Source organism: Sceloporus occidentalis, unplaced genomic scaffold (assembly GCF_023333645.1).
Source record: "Sceloporus occidentalis isolate IW3139 unplaced genomic scaffold, rSceOcc1.0.p SCAF_5, whole genome shotgun sequence".
Classification (NCBI taxonomy): Eukaryota; Metazoa; Chordata; class Lepidosauria; order Squamata; family Phrynosomatidae; genus Sceloporus; species Sceloporus occidentalis.
This window is the reverse complement of record NW_028316985.1, coordinates 81,457,434-81,474,522: the sequence shown is the minus strand read 5'-3', so window position 1 is coordinate 81,474,522 and position 17,089 is coordinate 81,457,434. Positions and strand designations below refer to the sequence as shown.

Below are 17,089 nucleotides of genomic sequence, written 5' to 3'. Positions count from 1 at the left end.
AAGAGTTAAAGTGCAGAACTTACATTGACCCATGGATAAGTTGATTCAGGTTTTTTAGATCAATTTTTTGACTAAAGTCACCCCTCTGTTTTTGCAGGAGATCCATTCCAGACCCCCCCCCCCCATGAAAATGAAAAAAAAAAACCACCAATATTCAAGCCCTATTGGCTTGAATGGCAGTGCGGCCTCCATTTTGTCCCCCTCCGTTTGCTGCCCACAAATGGGCAAGGGACGCAGACTCCAAGTCCGTGAACACAGAGGGGCAACTGTAAAATTTCTAGACTTACACATATATAATTTATCTGAATCCGTGTTAAATATCTAAGAAGTTCCAGATATGACTGACTGTCTGATTTTCCCTTACAAATTAGGCTGACTAAATCTCTCTCTGAAAAAAAACACCCAACTTTTCAGATCAAATGACACCACGCCAGACTTTCTGGATAACCTTTCACTTACATATATAAGCACTGGCATCATCCAATAGATATGGTTTACATCACATCCTGAATCATTCAGGATTAAGTCCAGGATCACTTCCATGGGATGCTTCTCATTCATTTCACCTTGTTCATGTGATTATCTGGGAGCTCAGCACTGGTTTAAAAAGATTTATAGCATCTTTCTCAGCCAGCTTACAGGCAATTTGTATGCATGCCTATGGCATTCTTGTAAACATGTTTTCAAGTGACTCTACATATTTGTCGACTATTGTTCTCTTATCTGAGTCTGGCTGCTGCCTGGCCACGAGGCCAAACCATGCATGTATCTGAAGACACTCGGATGTGCATATCTTCTTTCTTTTAAAGGAACAGTTTTTAATGCTCTGGCATAAAGATTGCTCCGACTGCATTATTGTATGCAGTTTACATCTATGCCTTTAATTTGATTTGCAGAAGATTCTGTAAACCTCTGTTTTGACAAATGATTTGTGGATCTCTGATTTGGCTATAGCAGTTGACTGCACTGAGGAGTTTGAAGTCACTGCAATAGTGGCTTTATTAGGACCAATCTTATTGTTGCAAATTTGCAAGCAAGCTTTTCAGTTTTCTGGAACTATTAATCACATTAGATTTTAAAGCTAAAGGGAGGCTCAGAAAAAACATACTGTTGCTTCTCTAAAATCTTTACTTTATAAATCTATACTTTTACTTCCTTAAGGTGGAGAGCCAGAGATGTTACTCAAATCCAACTGGGTTTAGCCTCACCCATAGAATGCAAGATGGTCCAACTGGTTGGCCCAACAAAGGTATCACTGTTTCATGGATTTGGGATAATGCTGTACTTTGCTATATGACCAACACAGTTACCCCTGGATATATTTTCTGGATGTGAAAATACCACATTTTAGCTGCCACAAGGAAACCTAAATAGAGAGCCAATGGACTGAGACTTTACTATTTTAGGTTTCTAGCTTGAACAAAGGTAAATTTGGACTGCATTGGCTTGTTTTATCTTAGCAACACCTAAAAGTAATAACACCCCAACTTCCTTAGAAAGTCAATGTTCTCTTCCTAACAAAGGGGTTTGTGGCCTCACAAAGGATTTGAGACAAACTGGATCTCAAAGGCATTAGCCTTTTATCTTGCAAGTTGAATTTAAAGTTTATTTCCTTGATTGAATCTCCCAGTACCCACATGGCCAGAAGGAGGAGGGGCCCACTTGCATCAATACCCTTGTATACCATCTGAACAGAGAACTACAACTACAACATCTAGACCAAATGCAGGGCCATGAGTAAGATCACTAAACTATTTTTTTCTTTTTGTCTCTTGTACCATTTTTAAGACCTTTGCCTTATGAATAAGCCAGTGGAGCGCAGGAAGCTTGCAACATATATAATGTGCATTTTGGTTGGCCCAATAAATGCATCACTTTTATTGCGGATTTTGGATGATGCTGTGAATGCAAAATGAATTGAAAGATGAACCCAGAGGCTACTAGGCAAAGGAACAATAATGGACAAAGAAAACAATGGCTGTTCCCACATTTAAAAATGAAATAAAATCTCAGTTTAGTCTCTAGACCAAATCAAATCTTGCAGGTCTTTTGAGAGGTTAAAAGTAAAGAGGAATATGCTGTCCTTTATATTAGTAAATCTGTAGAATAAATTTAGATTATTTAATTTCTTTGATGTTGTTCCTAGTTGTTGATTTTTTAAAACTTACTTCTTGACAGGAGGTTCCAGGACCTCCAGGTCACTTTCTTGAGCTGGAGCTCATGAACAATTAACTCCTTTAGCTCTGGGGTCTTTTAAAATAAATGTCATTTTTCCCCATTATGCTCATTGACATGTTTTACCCTGTTCCTACTTGGATAACATGTGTAATATATTTTCACAATCATCACTAAGAGATGGGTCTTCTCAAATTGGATGTTCCCCAACATCTGTCAGCTTTCTCCCAGATGTCAATTTCAAAAACCCCATTTCATTTTTGACAAAGCTGTAGTTCTCTTTTCTAAATCTGAGATATAGTCGCTTTGGTTAAAAATATTTTATTTTCTTCTTGGTTAAAAGCACTTTTATCATTTAAAATGTATTTTGGAAAAAGAATGGCTGGTCACATGGAATCACTTATATCTACATATTATGACTCTGAAACAGCTAAAAACTTAACAATATATCTTGTTAGAGACACAGATGAGGAAGTAGTCTAGACAGCCCTCAGCCCTCCTGCTTGGGAAGAAAAAGTCAACTGAATGTTTCTTATTTATCCTGTACACTTCAATACATTGCATTGTAAATGCTTTAACTGTAAAACTCCTAGACAATAACCAACTACAGCTTAAGAGGATAAATAACTCTAGCCGACATTCTGAACATGTTTATAATTTAGTGGGGATTGGGGATCAAACACATATCCAATTATGGAAAGAGCAAAAGTCTTTGACCCCTGTTGAAGAAAACAAGCTTTTTTTCTCCAGCATTTCTTTCTTTCGCTCTCCCACACGCAAACAGGGAATTGCTAGTTATAAGAACTAGACATCATGACTGATAGCAAAGTTCTATCCAGAGTCGTTGTGCAAGGTAATCTTCTCATGTTGTTGTGCCCACTTTTTTTTTAAAAAAGAGATATTTGATTGAAGTTTTTTATATGCAGTAAAATACAAAGAACATCTATTACGGTCAAAAAAGAAAAAAGAAAAATAGGGGGAAAACAGAGACAGAGAAAAGCAGAAAAGTTGGGGGGGAAATAGAAATATGGGGGTGGGGTGGGGGTGGGGAAGAAAATACAGGAAAGCAGTGCCTACCTTTTGATTTGACTTCACTTTCCAGCTCAAAAAAAAAAAAAAAAAGGAAAGAAGAAAAGAGAAGAGAAGAGAAGAGAAGAGAAGGGAAGGGAAGGGAAGGGAAGGGAAAGCTGGATCAGGAAAGAGGAATGGAAGAAGTTCCCAAAGACATGCCTCACATTTTATGACAGCAAAAAGCTCTGCTATTTTCTTTGATATAGTTTGAGATGGTTTGAAATTTAAGACAGAACACTCCAAGAATTTGAGATAAGACCTTTCTTTGTTGGCATCAAAGCAGAGTCTGCTAGAAAAGAGGGCTCATGCTACCAATAATCCTCAAGGAGTTTGGTCATTCAGGGAGCAAAAGCAAATATGGGCAGGAAACAGCAGGACACATGCAACTGTACAAACAATTCTGAGCCCGAGGGATGGAGTCTGCTTCCTCTCAACCTCTAGACAGCACCAGATGTTTCTACTTATCTAGAGAGGGAGTGAGGGTTACTTGGTCAACTGAGGGGGAGAAGAAAGGAGGATGTGGAGGCAGGACTGTTGCAAACAAGAGTCCCCCATCTCCCATAATCAACTGAATGCTTCTCTTTGTGATCCCTTTCTGCCAGAGCTTACCTGAAGGTGGCTGACGATGCAGTATGGTTCAGGCTTTTGGAGGCCACATGTGGAGGTGACATGTAGCTTATCATGTCGGCCTATAAGTAAGTCCCCGGTGGCTGGGTAGCAGCTCCCTTCAGCACATCCATAGCTGTATTCTGGCTCCTGAGCTGCTACAAAAGCCCAGATGCCTAAAAAAAGGAAGGAGAGAATTTAAAGTTCAAGAGAAGATCAGGTTGAGAAAGGTAAATGTTTCACTGGGAGGTGAACACCATACTTTACACACAATGAATTCTAAATCTTGGTTTAAAAAAAATAAGCAGGAACAGCATATCAGTATAGTTCTGGTTTAAGTGAGACATTATGTGTTCTGGTACTTTTGATATTTTGTAATATGTGACCATTACCTAAAATAAAAGAATGGATACCTGTCAGTATTCACTTCCCAGTTCACATGCACATTTTCTCCTAAGTCAGCAATTCCTGTCTAAAAATGGAATCAAAGCATTCCAGTCTATGTCCATCTTACACTACTTGTTATTGTTGTTGTGTGCCTTCAAGTTATTTCTGACTTATTGCAACCCTAAGGTGCATATATCATGGAGTTTTCTTGGCAAGATTTGTTCAGAAGAGGTTTGCCATTGCCTTCCCCTGGGGCTGTGTAAAAAGCTAAAATCAAGCTAACTGAAAATACAGTGGTCATAAAATCCCCTTTATCCCAAGACAATTCACTAAACCATTCCTGTCTTAGGTGTGATGTTTGCTTTTAAAACTAGTTAGCACAAACTGAGCACCAGGGTTACAAAACAGTAATCAGAGCATTTCACCACACAGCTAGACCCCAATTTAGCATACTATTATGAAAACTTTAGAAAGTGATTTAAGCAGGATGCATTCAAACTGAGAAATGGGCCACTGCAGACTTCAATTTTCCATCCATGATAAATACAATAAGTCATCTGAGATAGGAAACAAGCCTAGGCACATGTGGAGAAAAAATGTAACCAAGAGATACATTAACTGCTTAACTAGCCCTTTGAGCTTAGAACTCCTGTTGTAGTTAATGGAAAAACCTCATTGAAAAGTGATATCTATCACCACCGCCATCACCATCCTCCTGTTTTTTCTCCTTTTAAATATATCCAATTAAACTGAAGAAAAGAGAGTGGACACATATGTTTCAACCCACACATTGTCACTCTCCAATTATCTGCAATCTCTCTTTTATCATTCACCCTCTTGGCCAAATTCCTTAGTAAGGGCAAGGATGGAAGACTCAAGAGAAGCAAAGGGATGCTCTCTTTTTTTCTTTATCATCTTTACTGTACAAATAATTCTGAGCTTGAGGGACAGAGTCTTTCATCATCTTTATTATCATGGATAATATTCAGCAAACAATTCAACAAGCATAACCAATCCTGATATGAAGATTAAGTAACACATAAACACTTTGACCCCTGAATCTCTGTGTTTTTTTAATTGAATTGTTAAAGCACCAGGACACTTCTGATAGGAAAAGGCATTGATCTGTATCCAAATCACCCCTTCCTCCTGCAGCCAGCCCCAAATCTTCTGTGTAGGGTTATGGAGAAACCTGCCTTGTATTGAATGAAATCTTGACCAATCTTGACTAGCACAGTTTGGTCAACTGACTGGCAGCAATGATGTACCAAGATATCAGGTAGACTTATTTTTTAGCCCTACCTGGACATCCTTGGCATTCACTGGTCACATCCTCTTATCCTAGGACTAACTAGGCCCAACTCTGCTTAATGTCTAAATTCAGACAAGATCGGATGTGTTTCCAGTGGTGGATAGCAGGATGCTCAGGAGTAGTTTTGGGATGTATGGATGGAGATATAGGAGACAGGAGAAGAAGAAAAACTCTTGAGTACGAATGAAAGGCTGATAACTAAACATTAGATTTAGTCCATATATAGTGGGCCCTTGGTATCCAATGGGGTTTGGTTCCAGGACACACACACACACACACAGAGAGAGAGAGAGAGAGAGAGAGCAAAATCTGTGGATGTTCAAGTCCATTAAATACAATGGCACAGTAAAATAATGTCTCTTATATAAAATGGCAAAATCAAGGTTTTGCCATTTTTGAAAATATTTTTTTAAAGGTGACAACAGAATGGTCATTGGGATGTTGCCTAAAGTCAAGGTTAGTAGATAACCATAAGAATGAGTTTTGGGATCTGGGAGCCAAGAAGATGATGTGATGAACTGGCAGTCCATCAGCAGTGGGTTGAAAAGAGACAATGGTTTCCTGGCACATTACACATATTATAACACTAGCTAAACCCCCAGCTTCATGGCAGCTCTCTTGAACAGTTCATCACATCTTCTTTTTGGCTCCCATACGACATCTCAATACTCATTTGTATGGTTATCTACTAACCTTGGCTTTAGGCAACATCCTTGCCTTGTCCCCCAATGACCATCCCATTAAAACTGAACTTGTCGCTTCATCTCCACACAAACTCCACACAGTTTTACATTGCTATGGACATTCTCACACAGAGACTGCTATATAGGTCCGTCCCTGGGCTTTGTACTCTACCAAATGCATCTGACGAAGTATGTTCAAGTCTACGAAAGCTCATGCTCCCAACTGCTCTCTTCCAGTTAGTTTCAAAGGTGTTGCAAGATCCCTTTGAAGACTGATTTTTCCAGATTAACACGGCTATGTCTTTGAATTGTTGAAATCAATGAGCAGGGAAATGGTTACATGGCACTGAAACCTTTGCATGTTTTTCCTATTCAAAAGGAGGCAATAACTCAAAACATGATGTATTGGGGGAGAATCTTCCCCTAACAGAGTTCTATATATCCCACCACCACCACCAATTTCTGTCTCTCCTCATGGGTGACTCCATCTGGGTCCCCTTACGCTCCCTCCCTCCCTCCTGCTTTCCATCCCGCCTTTCTCATGTCCAGTGAGGGAACACAATCCAGCTGCAAGGGGACCCTCCAGCAGCAAAGAACAAGCAGGCAATTAAAGCCACATGGCGCCAGATGAGGCCTCTTTCAAAATCCACACCAATCTTCCTCTGGGGAGAAGCACACACACACACAGCAAGGAGGAGGAGTGCTACAGTCACAGGACTTGGAGGAAGAGCAGGAATCTGGCACAAAGTTCCAGTATGAAAGGAGGATGCCATCCTGTGCACACTTACCTTTAGAGATAACCCCTCCTCTGACTTGGACTGCATCTGCATTGCAGCAATAATGCAGTTTGACACTGTTTTGACTGCCTGGGATGTGTAGTTTTGTGAGACTTTTAGCCGTCTCTGTCAGAGAGCCCTGGTGCTGCAACAACCTACAAATCCAGCATTCCATTGCAGTTAAAGCAGTATCAAACTGCATTGATTGTGCAGTACAAATGCAGCCTTGGTGAGATCTACTTCTGAGCAGGCATGCCTAGGAGTGTGTTGCTACCATACTAAACTGAAGAAGGGCAGCACTGGGGGGTAGGTAGGATAAGAAATATCCCAACCCCAATGAATTTTTTCCTTCAGTTCCTAAATTTCTAGCATTGCAAAGAGTGAGAAAGTGAAAAATCATTCACACCTAGAACTCTTACATTTGCTGTGTATACATTTCCCAGGTAACTCTGCTTGCCTGCCCCCTTTTCCTTAGATGTCAAAATTGTTTCTAGCACTCAGCTGAAGCTTTAAGTTACTGCCATGCAAGAATTTGCAGGAAAATGCCATTGGGGGCAGAATTCCTGTTTGGGGAGAAACGTGCTTGTTCCCTGTCCCATAGCTACACCCCTGGGTTGCGTATGTGCATTAGCAAGGCTGCCAGTAGTTTTACAAATACAGTATGAATTTCAATACCTGATTGGAAGGATTATTTCAAGGAACGGCTCCAATTCTGTTCATAGCAGGCCACCAGTGATGTCTTGGAATGTATAACAGAGCAGACTGGGAGATGTTTCTCAAATGGGTTTGAATCCAAGTTTTGCATTTCTCATAAATCAGATCTGATCCTATTTTCATGAGTAACCAATCCTTTGCTTATTTGCCCAGACATAGGATCCTGTTGAACCACTGAGACATACTCCTTCCCAGTGCATAAGGAGTATAGCCCCGTTTTGGGTGGATATATCCAGTTTTGTACATCCAACGTGAAACTAAATTGGCCTGCTTATTAACTACATTCCTGACTTTTAATCAAATCTGACTTTTAATCAAAATGGCATACATGGTTCTTTACTCCCCACTTAGTCCTTACAACAACCCTGTGAGGTAGGTCAGGCAGACTGTCTGTGTTCACTCAGTAACTTCATAGCTCAGTGTGTACTAGAACCTCAATTGCCCACACTGCACCACACTATATTTATGATTATCAATGGTCCTAGCCGGCTTTAATGTCCGCATTCTTAGCATCACTTGTGGAAGGATCTCTTGAAACAGTGCAGACAAGCACCTAAACCAACTTTTTTAACTTTTATTTTTATTATATTTTACAATAAATAAAAGTGATTAAGTTTTCATTCATGTCTACTTAATACAAACTTAAATTCACTAAAGATCATGGTTGTTGTCTCAACTCACTTTGATACTAAATGTCTTTTTTTTTTAATGAATGAATTTTTCTTTTCCTTTCTTCCACTTTTGTGACTTCCTTGAGTTTCTCTGTTAAGTGAGACACGATTTCTTATACTTAACTACTTCTTTCAATATAACATTGTTTCTCTATTTCTTCAGCGATTCCTGCTTTCTTAAATTCAGTTGAGATATTCAGGTTATCTATTTGGGGTATTTGACGGTTAAAGCATTATTTCTTCAGAATCTAGTTGCTCTTGCAGTAATTTATTACATCTTTCTTAACTTTTAACCCTCCAGATGTTGGGACTTCAACTCCCAGAATCCCTGACCAATTATCATGGTGGCTGCTGGGGGTTGAAGTCCCACCATCTACAGAGCCAAAGGTTGAGAACCACTCTCTTGGAGCTCTTCTACACTACAGAAATGAAGTGGTTTGACACCACTTTAACTGCAATGGCTCCATCCTGTGGAATCCTGGGATTTGTAGTTTGGTGCCGCCTGGTGTGTCAGAGTGCTCCGGTGCCTCACCAAACTATAAATCCCAGGATTCTGTCGGATAGAGTCATGGCAGTTAAAGTGGTATCAAACTGCTTTGTCCTCGCAGTGTGGTTATACCCCCGGTCCACCTCAGAGTGTTTGCCCACTGTGGCTAATGGTGACCCACCATGGGAGTTGTAGTCCAAAACATCTGAAGAGAACCAGGCTGGAAAGGTTGCAACATAGTATATTTCCCCCAAAATGTAAACACAGGAGCAGTACAAGTTAGTTATGAGGAGTAAGGATTGCCTGTTGCACTGATCAAGATATATATATATATATATATATATATATAACAGTCTGCCTGACCTACCTCACAGGGTTGTTGTAAGGACTAATAAGTGGGGAGCAAAGGAAACCATGCATGCCATTTGACTCAGGTTAAAAAGAAATGAATCCTTCCAGCTGTTAGCCTCAGACAAAGAGCCAGACAACAAGTTAAAGCGGTGCCAAAGTGGTTTAGTTGTCCGGTGCGGACGCAGCTTACAGTTCCCTCTTCAGACCCCTGAAACATCCAAAAGAGTTGGAATGAAAGAGAAACAAACCCAAGCCCTGCCCAAAACAGTATTGATTAATTGATTGATTGATAGGTATTGATTTGGAATTACCTAGGAAGCATCCCAGAAGCACCTGGAGGGACTTCATCTCATTCCTCTTGCCTTGAGGCTGAAGGGAAGAAAGAAAGGAAGGCAAGCAGCACTCAGTCCCCGTCCTTTTGTTTCTCTCCAGGGAGGAGGAGGAGAAGCCAGTCCCAGGGCTATTCTTTCTCTCCTTCTCTCTTTGCCTCCTTCCCTCTGCTTTCCTTGGAGGCTGAAGCCCAAAGTGAAGGGGAGGAAGGGGAGAGGCTCCTGGACGCAAGCGCAGGGAAGGAGAGGGCGGGAAGGCAGAGAGGGAGCCTTCAGGGTGGGCTCCAGAGAGAGAGACCCCTCCTCAGCCCTCAAGCCCTGCCTGGGGTCTCCTCTGGACTGACCTCCAAGACCCAGGCAGGCATCATGGGGCAGAGGAAAGAGAGAGAGAGAGAGACCACCTCAGCCTGAGCAAGGACCCTCCTGACAGGAATGGGGGACAAGGGGAAGGACCAGCCCCTATGGAAACCATACTTGCCCACAGGGAAGCATTCCAGGATATTTGCCCCTAGAGAATCACTGGGGAATATAGTGAGAATTGCAGGATACTTCCCCAAGGATTTGTATTCCCCAAGGATTCTCTTTGGGCATGTTTTTTCCCTATGATCCCCTAAGGGCAAGTATTCCCCTATCTTTCCTTAAGGGCAAGTATTTTCCTATGATCCCCTATGTTTCCTTAAGGGCAAGTATTTCCCTATGATCCCCTAAGGGCAAGTATTCCCCTATCTTTCCTTAAGGGCAAGTATTTTCCTATGATCCCCTATGTTTCCTTAAGGGCAAGTATTTTCCTATGATCCCCTAAGGGCAAGTATTCCCCTATGTTTCCTTATGGGCAAGTATTCCCCTATGATTCCTTATGGGCAAGTAATTCCCTATGATGATTCCCTATGGTCAAGTATGGTTTCCTTATGGCCAGGTACTGTCATTTGTTTTAGTATGTCCTGACAGGGGAATAGGCAGCCTTTAAGAGTGGTGGGGTCTCCTTCTTTGGAGTCTTGGAAGCAGAGACTGGAGGGCCATCTCTCTGGAGTGCAGTGGCATCCCTAAAGGGCGTGCGGACTGCACCAGGTGACACCCTAAGAGGGGTGACGCCACTGCTCCCCAAACATCTGCCCTTGCTGTGACTCCCATCCAACAGACTCCTGGGATTTGCAGTTTGGGGAGGCAGAGAAGGCAAAAGAAAAACTACAAATCCCACGGTTCCATAGGATGGAGCCTTGATAGCTAAAATGCATTCTTACTCACTACAAGGTCTGTCCAACTTCTGATGCTTATGCAGATGACCCAGTGCTTCAGATATTGTCAAGGATTCTTGAAGTCACATCTGTATTCAATACTCGTTCTTAAAAATAAATGGCACCCTGGGCAGTGAGTATCTTTGTTGCTACAGCATTTAAAGTGGTGTCAAACTGCATTATTGCTACGGTGTAGTAGATGCACACCTAGAGAAGGCACCTGTGGTGCCTTAAAGACACAGCTGAATTATAGCAGTTTGGCACCGTTTTAAATTGCTCTGGCTCCATCTCACAGAAGCCTGGGATTTGTAGTTTGGGAAGGCACCAGAACTCTCCAACTTGCGGAGGCTAAATGGCTCACAAAAACCCCAAACTCCAAGATTCTACAGGAAGGACCTATGGCAGTTAAACTTGTGTCAAACTGGTATAATTCTGCAATGTGGATACCCTAACAGTCGTCATCGTGTGGTGTAAGCTTTTCTGGATTAGCACCTGATGGAGTGGGCTGCCATCCACTTGCACTAAAGAGAGATTGTGAAACTCTTAAGGTGCCAAGTGCTTGAAGAAGAAGAAGAAATTCTTTTACTAACTGTTACAGACTGCCAAAATAAAGCTGCTTCGGGTCTCTTTGGAGGTATGCTATTTAAATGATGCATGGGTCCTAAGAGTCCGGAGGTCGCACCAAAGCAACATGCCATTCCTAAGCACTGGAGTGCAGCTTTGGTGTAGCTTCCGGACTCTTAGGGTGCATGCATAATTTAAACAGCATACCACCAAAGAGACCCGAAACAGCTTTATTTTGGCAGTCTGTATGGGGCCACAGCTATGCTGTCAAGATTTAGGCTCACCTTCAACAGCATTTTAAAACTTCAGTAGTTTCATTAACATTTTGGAGCACTGCAGTTTGAATGGCAAGGGACAGCCCTGGTTTGTACTTGGATGGGAGACCACCAAATATATATACACTATAGGCTATAGGCTATAGCCTATACACACTGCAGAAATAATCCAGTTTGAGACTGCTTTAACTGCCCTGGCTCAGTGCTAGGAGATTCTGGGAACTGTACTTTATTCTGGCATCAGAGCACTCTGATGGAGAAGGCTAAATGTCTCACACAAAACTACAGTTCCCAGAATTTCCTAGCACTGAGCCAGAGCAGTTAAAGTGGTCTCAAACTGGATTATTTCCGCAGTGTCTTTTGGACCTATATTTCAGAGGAAGGAACTAGCAAACCCACCTCTGAACATTCTTTGCCTTAAAAAAACCCTATGAAATTGGGATTTCATAAATTGATTGTCATAAATTGACAGGTAAATTGAAAGCGCAGATACATACGCGCACACAGACACACAAGTCTTGTGTTTGTACATCAGGGAATAAACATATGCCCTTTTTGTTTTGTGGCTTGTATGAATAAACACCGTTGCTACCAGAAAGAATAACTTCAGTGTGGTGTAAGCAGAGGTGATTCAATTTCAGTGTCTTGAGTCAAGTGATTTTATTTCCCTTGTACATTTTCAAGGGCTTTCCTTCACCTCTCCTTTTGGCCCCTGTTTAGTGCTGGAGTGCTTTCAGAGGAAGATTTCATTGTGCAATCTCCCTGCTTCATTCAGATAATTTGACTGGGGGTGGGGGAGAGTAAAGATGTTATCTTACATTTGAGGCAGTTCTGTGTTTTTCCACCATTTCTTTGCTATTTCCATACCACAGAAAAACCACTAAGGAAGGGAAAGTGGAATACCTGGATGGTGCCTTTTGAGTCGAAGCACAAGAAATACTCCCAGAATCAGATCAAAGTGGCAGATTGTTTTTGGCTTCTTGGGAGGCTTTACTGATTTTGAATGAGAGAATTGCCTTTATTGATTGATATAATGCAGAAATCCTAAATGCCTAAAAGGTCAGTTTTGTTGCTGTTAGTGTTTAATTTAATTAACAGGCCAAACCTATAGTTCACTTAGAAGTACTCCCCATTAGTGAGACTTGGGTTACGGCAGCACTGCAGAATTAATGCAGTTTGACACTGCTTTCACTGTCATGGCTCCATCCTATTGAATCCCAGGATTTGTAGTTTGTTGTGGCAGCAGAGCAATCTGACAGAGAAGGCTGAAAATCCCGCAAGCTGCAAATCCTGTAATTCCATAGCATTGAACCACGGCGGTGTAAAACTGCTTTATTGTTTTGTAGTATCTGGGAAGTATACTTAAGACTGACAAAATATATCTGTTTGTCTACTCAGAAGTAAGTCTTTTTAGTTAATTTCAGTGAAAGCTATTTTTACCCGCTCCTTTAAAAGTTTTGTTGGTGAACTTTATTCACAATCAAATTGAGGAGGAAATTATGACAATGCTGTTTAGACAATGAACACCACTTGTCTGACTTGGTTTCTGAAGTTTTATTTTTTAATTGTAGGCTGCTCAGCAGAATTAAGATGATAGTTTCATTGGTTTTATATGTTTGCTTTAATGTTCCTGCCTTGCCCTTCGCTTGTTGTTTGCTATGTTCATCTGATTTGATGGAATTGGAGTAGAAAAATCCTGTGGTCAATTTTCAACAAAACAATTAGATTTTGTTTGTTGTTATTGTGGTGGTGTGCATTCATGCCATTTCTGACTTATGGTGACCCTAAAGCGACACTATCATGGGGTTTTTGTGGCAAGATTTGTTCAGAGGAGGTTTGTCATTGCCTTCCCCTGAGGCTAAGGGCATGTGACTTGCCCAAGGTCACCCAATGGATTTTATGGCTGAGCTGAGAATCGAATCATACGAGTGTATCAACACTAGTTAGAGCACAAACCAGTTGGCATGGTTGTGATTTGGCAACAGTCCTGACTGCATGATGCAGTGTGCAAACTGTTGTTAACAATCACTTTTCATTCATGGGTAGAACCCGTGAATAGTTGCAATTACGCGAAAATACAGTGTCCAGTGACCAATGCGATCACTGGACACATTGTCACTGCACGATCCCATGCGTTTGTCAGCGTGAGACTTCACTTCTCCCTCCCTTCTAGTGACATTGAAGTCACACAATTATGCACTCACAGCTTTTTGTTAAAAAAATTGGAATCTCAAGAATGTGATCAGTTCTTGCCGCTCTTATCGCGAATACATCCTGGATGAGTCATGGGACAGGAGTTAATTGTTTCAGCCATGCTATGAAGGAATATGTAACTAAAGCAGACCTGAAAGATAGCTACCCTTGTTTTAAGATCTCTGAATAAGGATAGTCCACCATGCTCTGAGAAAGTCTCTTCCACTGCTGAAGAGCTGTTACCATTAGGATGTTCTTCCTATGGTTTGGGTGAAATCTTTTGTAGTACATCTGATGAAGAAGGCTGTATTCTGCAAATGTTTGTGCCATGATGTGTGTCTTCAAGTCGTCGGTCAACATATGATGACTCCATGAATTTGCTAAGGTTTTCATAGAATCATAGAATAATAGAGTTGGAAGAGACCACAAAGGCCATCCAGTCCAACCCCCTGCCATGCAGGAAATCTCAATCAAAGCATCCCTGACAGATGGCCATCCAGCCTCTGTTTAAAGAACTCCAAAAGAAGGAGACTCCATCACTCTCCAAGGGAATGTGTTTCACTGTCGAACAGCACTAACTGTCAGGAAGTCCCTCCTAATGCTGAAGTGGAATCTCTTTTCCTGGAGCTTGCATCCCTTGCTCTGGGACCTAGTCTCTGGAGCAGCAGAAAACAAGCTAACTCCCTCCTCAATATGACATCATGTCACCTCTTAACCTTCTCTTCTCCAGGCTAAACATCCCCAGCTCCCTAAATCCTTCATCAATAGGGCATGGTTTCCAGGCCCTTCACCATTTCAGTTGCCCTCCTTTGGGCAAGGAATGCACAGATATACAGTGGTTCCCTGGTATCTGCTTGGATTTTGTTCCAGTATTCCCCTGAGGATACCAAACCCCATGGATACTTGAGTCCCACTATATACAGTGGCATAGTAAAATGGTGTCCCTTATAGAAAATGGCAAAATCAAGGTTTGCTTTTTGGAACTGATTTTCTTTTCTTTTTTTGTGGGACTATTTTCAGTCTGTGAATCCATGGATAAAAAGTTGGTGGATATGGAGGAATGACTCTTAAATGTTTAATTTTATGTGCCTAATAGGGCTCCTGCCTGGGTTGTTGTTGGCTTTTTAAATTCAACAATCTAACAGGACAACCCATCTAAGCTATTGTTCATGAGAATTCATGCCACAAGAGAAGTTAGTGTCAAAGCTGCTTCAGCACTTTGAGAAATCTAGTGGTATTGACAACTGTGTGTTGTGTGCTTTTAATTCTTTCTGACTAATGGTTACCCTATGGTGCACCTCAATTGTAACTGATGGCTGGATTAATTAACAACCTGGAGTTTGTGTAACTATTTTACACATTTCACGTTCCCATCTGGGTTATAAGTAAACCAGTATTGGCAAATGTAAAAATCTTGTATATTAGAAATATTAGAAATATGGAGTAAATATAAAAAAGTATTAATGAATGAAGATTCAAAGATAATACCGCAGGGAGAGGTGGGAAATAGAAAAATAAAAATTATTATTAATTATTAACACCAATAATAATGGAAAGAAAATTCCAAAGAATTTGAGAGGTTTGCTAGATGAGGAATTCAAGGAAAGAAAAATAGATAGAATAGAAAATTGGATAGATATAAAGGTAGATAAAGAAAATATAAAAGAAAACTTTAGGGAATAAAAATGTCTTGGTTTTACTATATGCAAATATTACAATGGTTTAAAAATTGGAAGAAAAGAAATGTAGAAAAGAAAAAATACAGTACACACAATTTGAACAAATAATTCAGAAAGGAAGAGAAATGGAGGCAAATGAGAATATGAAAGGAATAATCAGTAACATTTATAAAATATTCATGGAGAATAAAGGAAAGGAAATAAAAGAAAATACTTTGAAAGGAATATGGGAAGATGAATTAGGGTGTAAAATAAGTGATAAGGAATGGAATAAAATTTGGGAACAAAGACATTTGAAAAATCTATCAATACAGATTAAAGGAAATTACTATAAATTGATTTGGAAATGGTACTTGACACCAGTAAGATATACTATTGATAAGAATAACTCAAAAAACTGTTGGAGAGGTTGTCAAAAAATAGGGTCATATATGCATATGTGGTGGCAATGTAAATATGTACAAAAATTTTGGGAAAATGTGATTGTGGAAATAGAAAATATTATGAATATAAAAATAGATAGAAAACCAAATATAGTTTGGTTATCATTATATAATGTTGAAGAATGGAAAGAAGAGGAAAAGGAATTGATAACAAATTTACTTACAGCAGAGAGAGTAATCATTGCAAGACTTTGGAAAACAAAACTAAAGGTAGAACTGGAGGACTGGTATAAAGAAGTATGGAAATTAGCAATTAATGACAAATTAACATGCAAACTGAAAGTAAGGAAAGGGCTATGGAAAATAAATGATTTTGTTGAGATATGGAGAAAATTTATTGAAAAAGCATTAAGAAAAGAAGATGGAAAATTATCTCCACGAGATGAAATGAAATTTTGGATAGAATACAAGGATAGTAATGGTTCTGGGAAGGGGAGCACTGGGGTGGTATATAAAATATATTTAGATATAATGTATTAGGATGTAAGAATATATATATATATATATATATATATATAGTGTGTGTGTGTGTGTGTGTGTGTGTGTGTGTATGGAAAATGTTATGGATTCTATATGTTTAAAATATGAAATAAAATTTTAAAAAATCTTGATATATATATATATATATATATATATATATATATATACAGTTTCGCACTCATTAAACAATTTAGCATGCCCATACACAACTATGGGAAGATAATGCAGCACTGGGAGAAAGGTCTGCTTACTAGATACTGTTTGTGTGTACAGTATATATTTATAGCCTGGGGGAAGGCCAGTCACCCATTGATTTGGCCACATGTTTTTGAGGTGAGTCATGAGAGAGAGCAAAGAAGGCTCTTAAAAGTCATAGATAGCCAAGACTAGTTAACCCTTTAAGCAGGCAGGCAAAGTACTGAATTGAGGGTAACATTCCTCTTCCTTGCATTTATGCTATGTATACAAATGAAGTGAGCTCTAGGCTGTGTTAGGTCTTTAGATATTATGGTAATCCCATGAAGAACATAAGATTTTCTTAGACAAAGAATACTCAGAGATGGTTTTGCTAGTTTCGACCTCTGAAATAGAGCCTGGAGTACCTGGTATTCATTGGAAGTCTCCTATCCAAGTAATAACCAGGGCCAACCCTGCTTAG

The 17,089-nt window shown here is 40.2% G+C and overlaps 1 protein-coding gene across 1 annotated transcript in view; it reads right to left on the bottom strand.

The window, feature by feature from the left end:
- The window catches only part of LOC149312378 (laminin subunit beta-1-like), a 69,368-nt gene extending 59,640 nt beyond the window's left edge, over window positions 1–9,728 (bottom strand). The window contains exons 1-2 of the mRNA XM_089524505.1: window positions 9,545–9,728; window positions 3,856–4,028 (exon numbers count right to left, since the gene is read on the bottom strand). Of these exons, the coding sequence (XP_089380631.1) occupies window positions 3,856–4,028; window positions 9,545–9,581 (210 nt within the window). The 5' untranslated portion in view covers window positions 9,582–9,728. The remainder of the gene's footprint in view (window positions 1–3,855; window positions 4,029–9,544) is intronic.
- Between the last annotated feature and the right edge of the window lie 7,361 nt (window positions 9,729–17,089).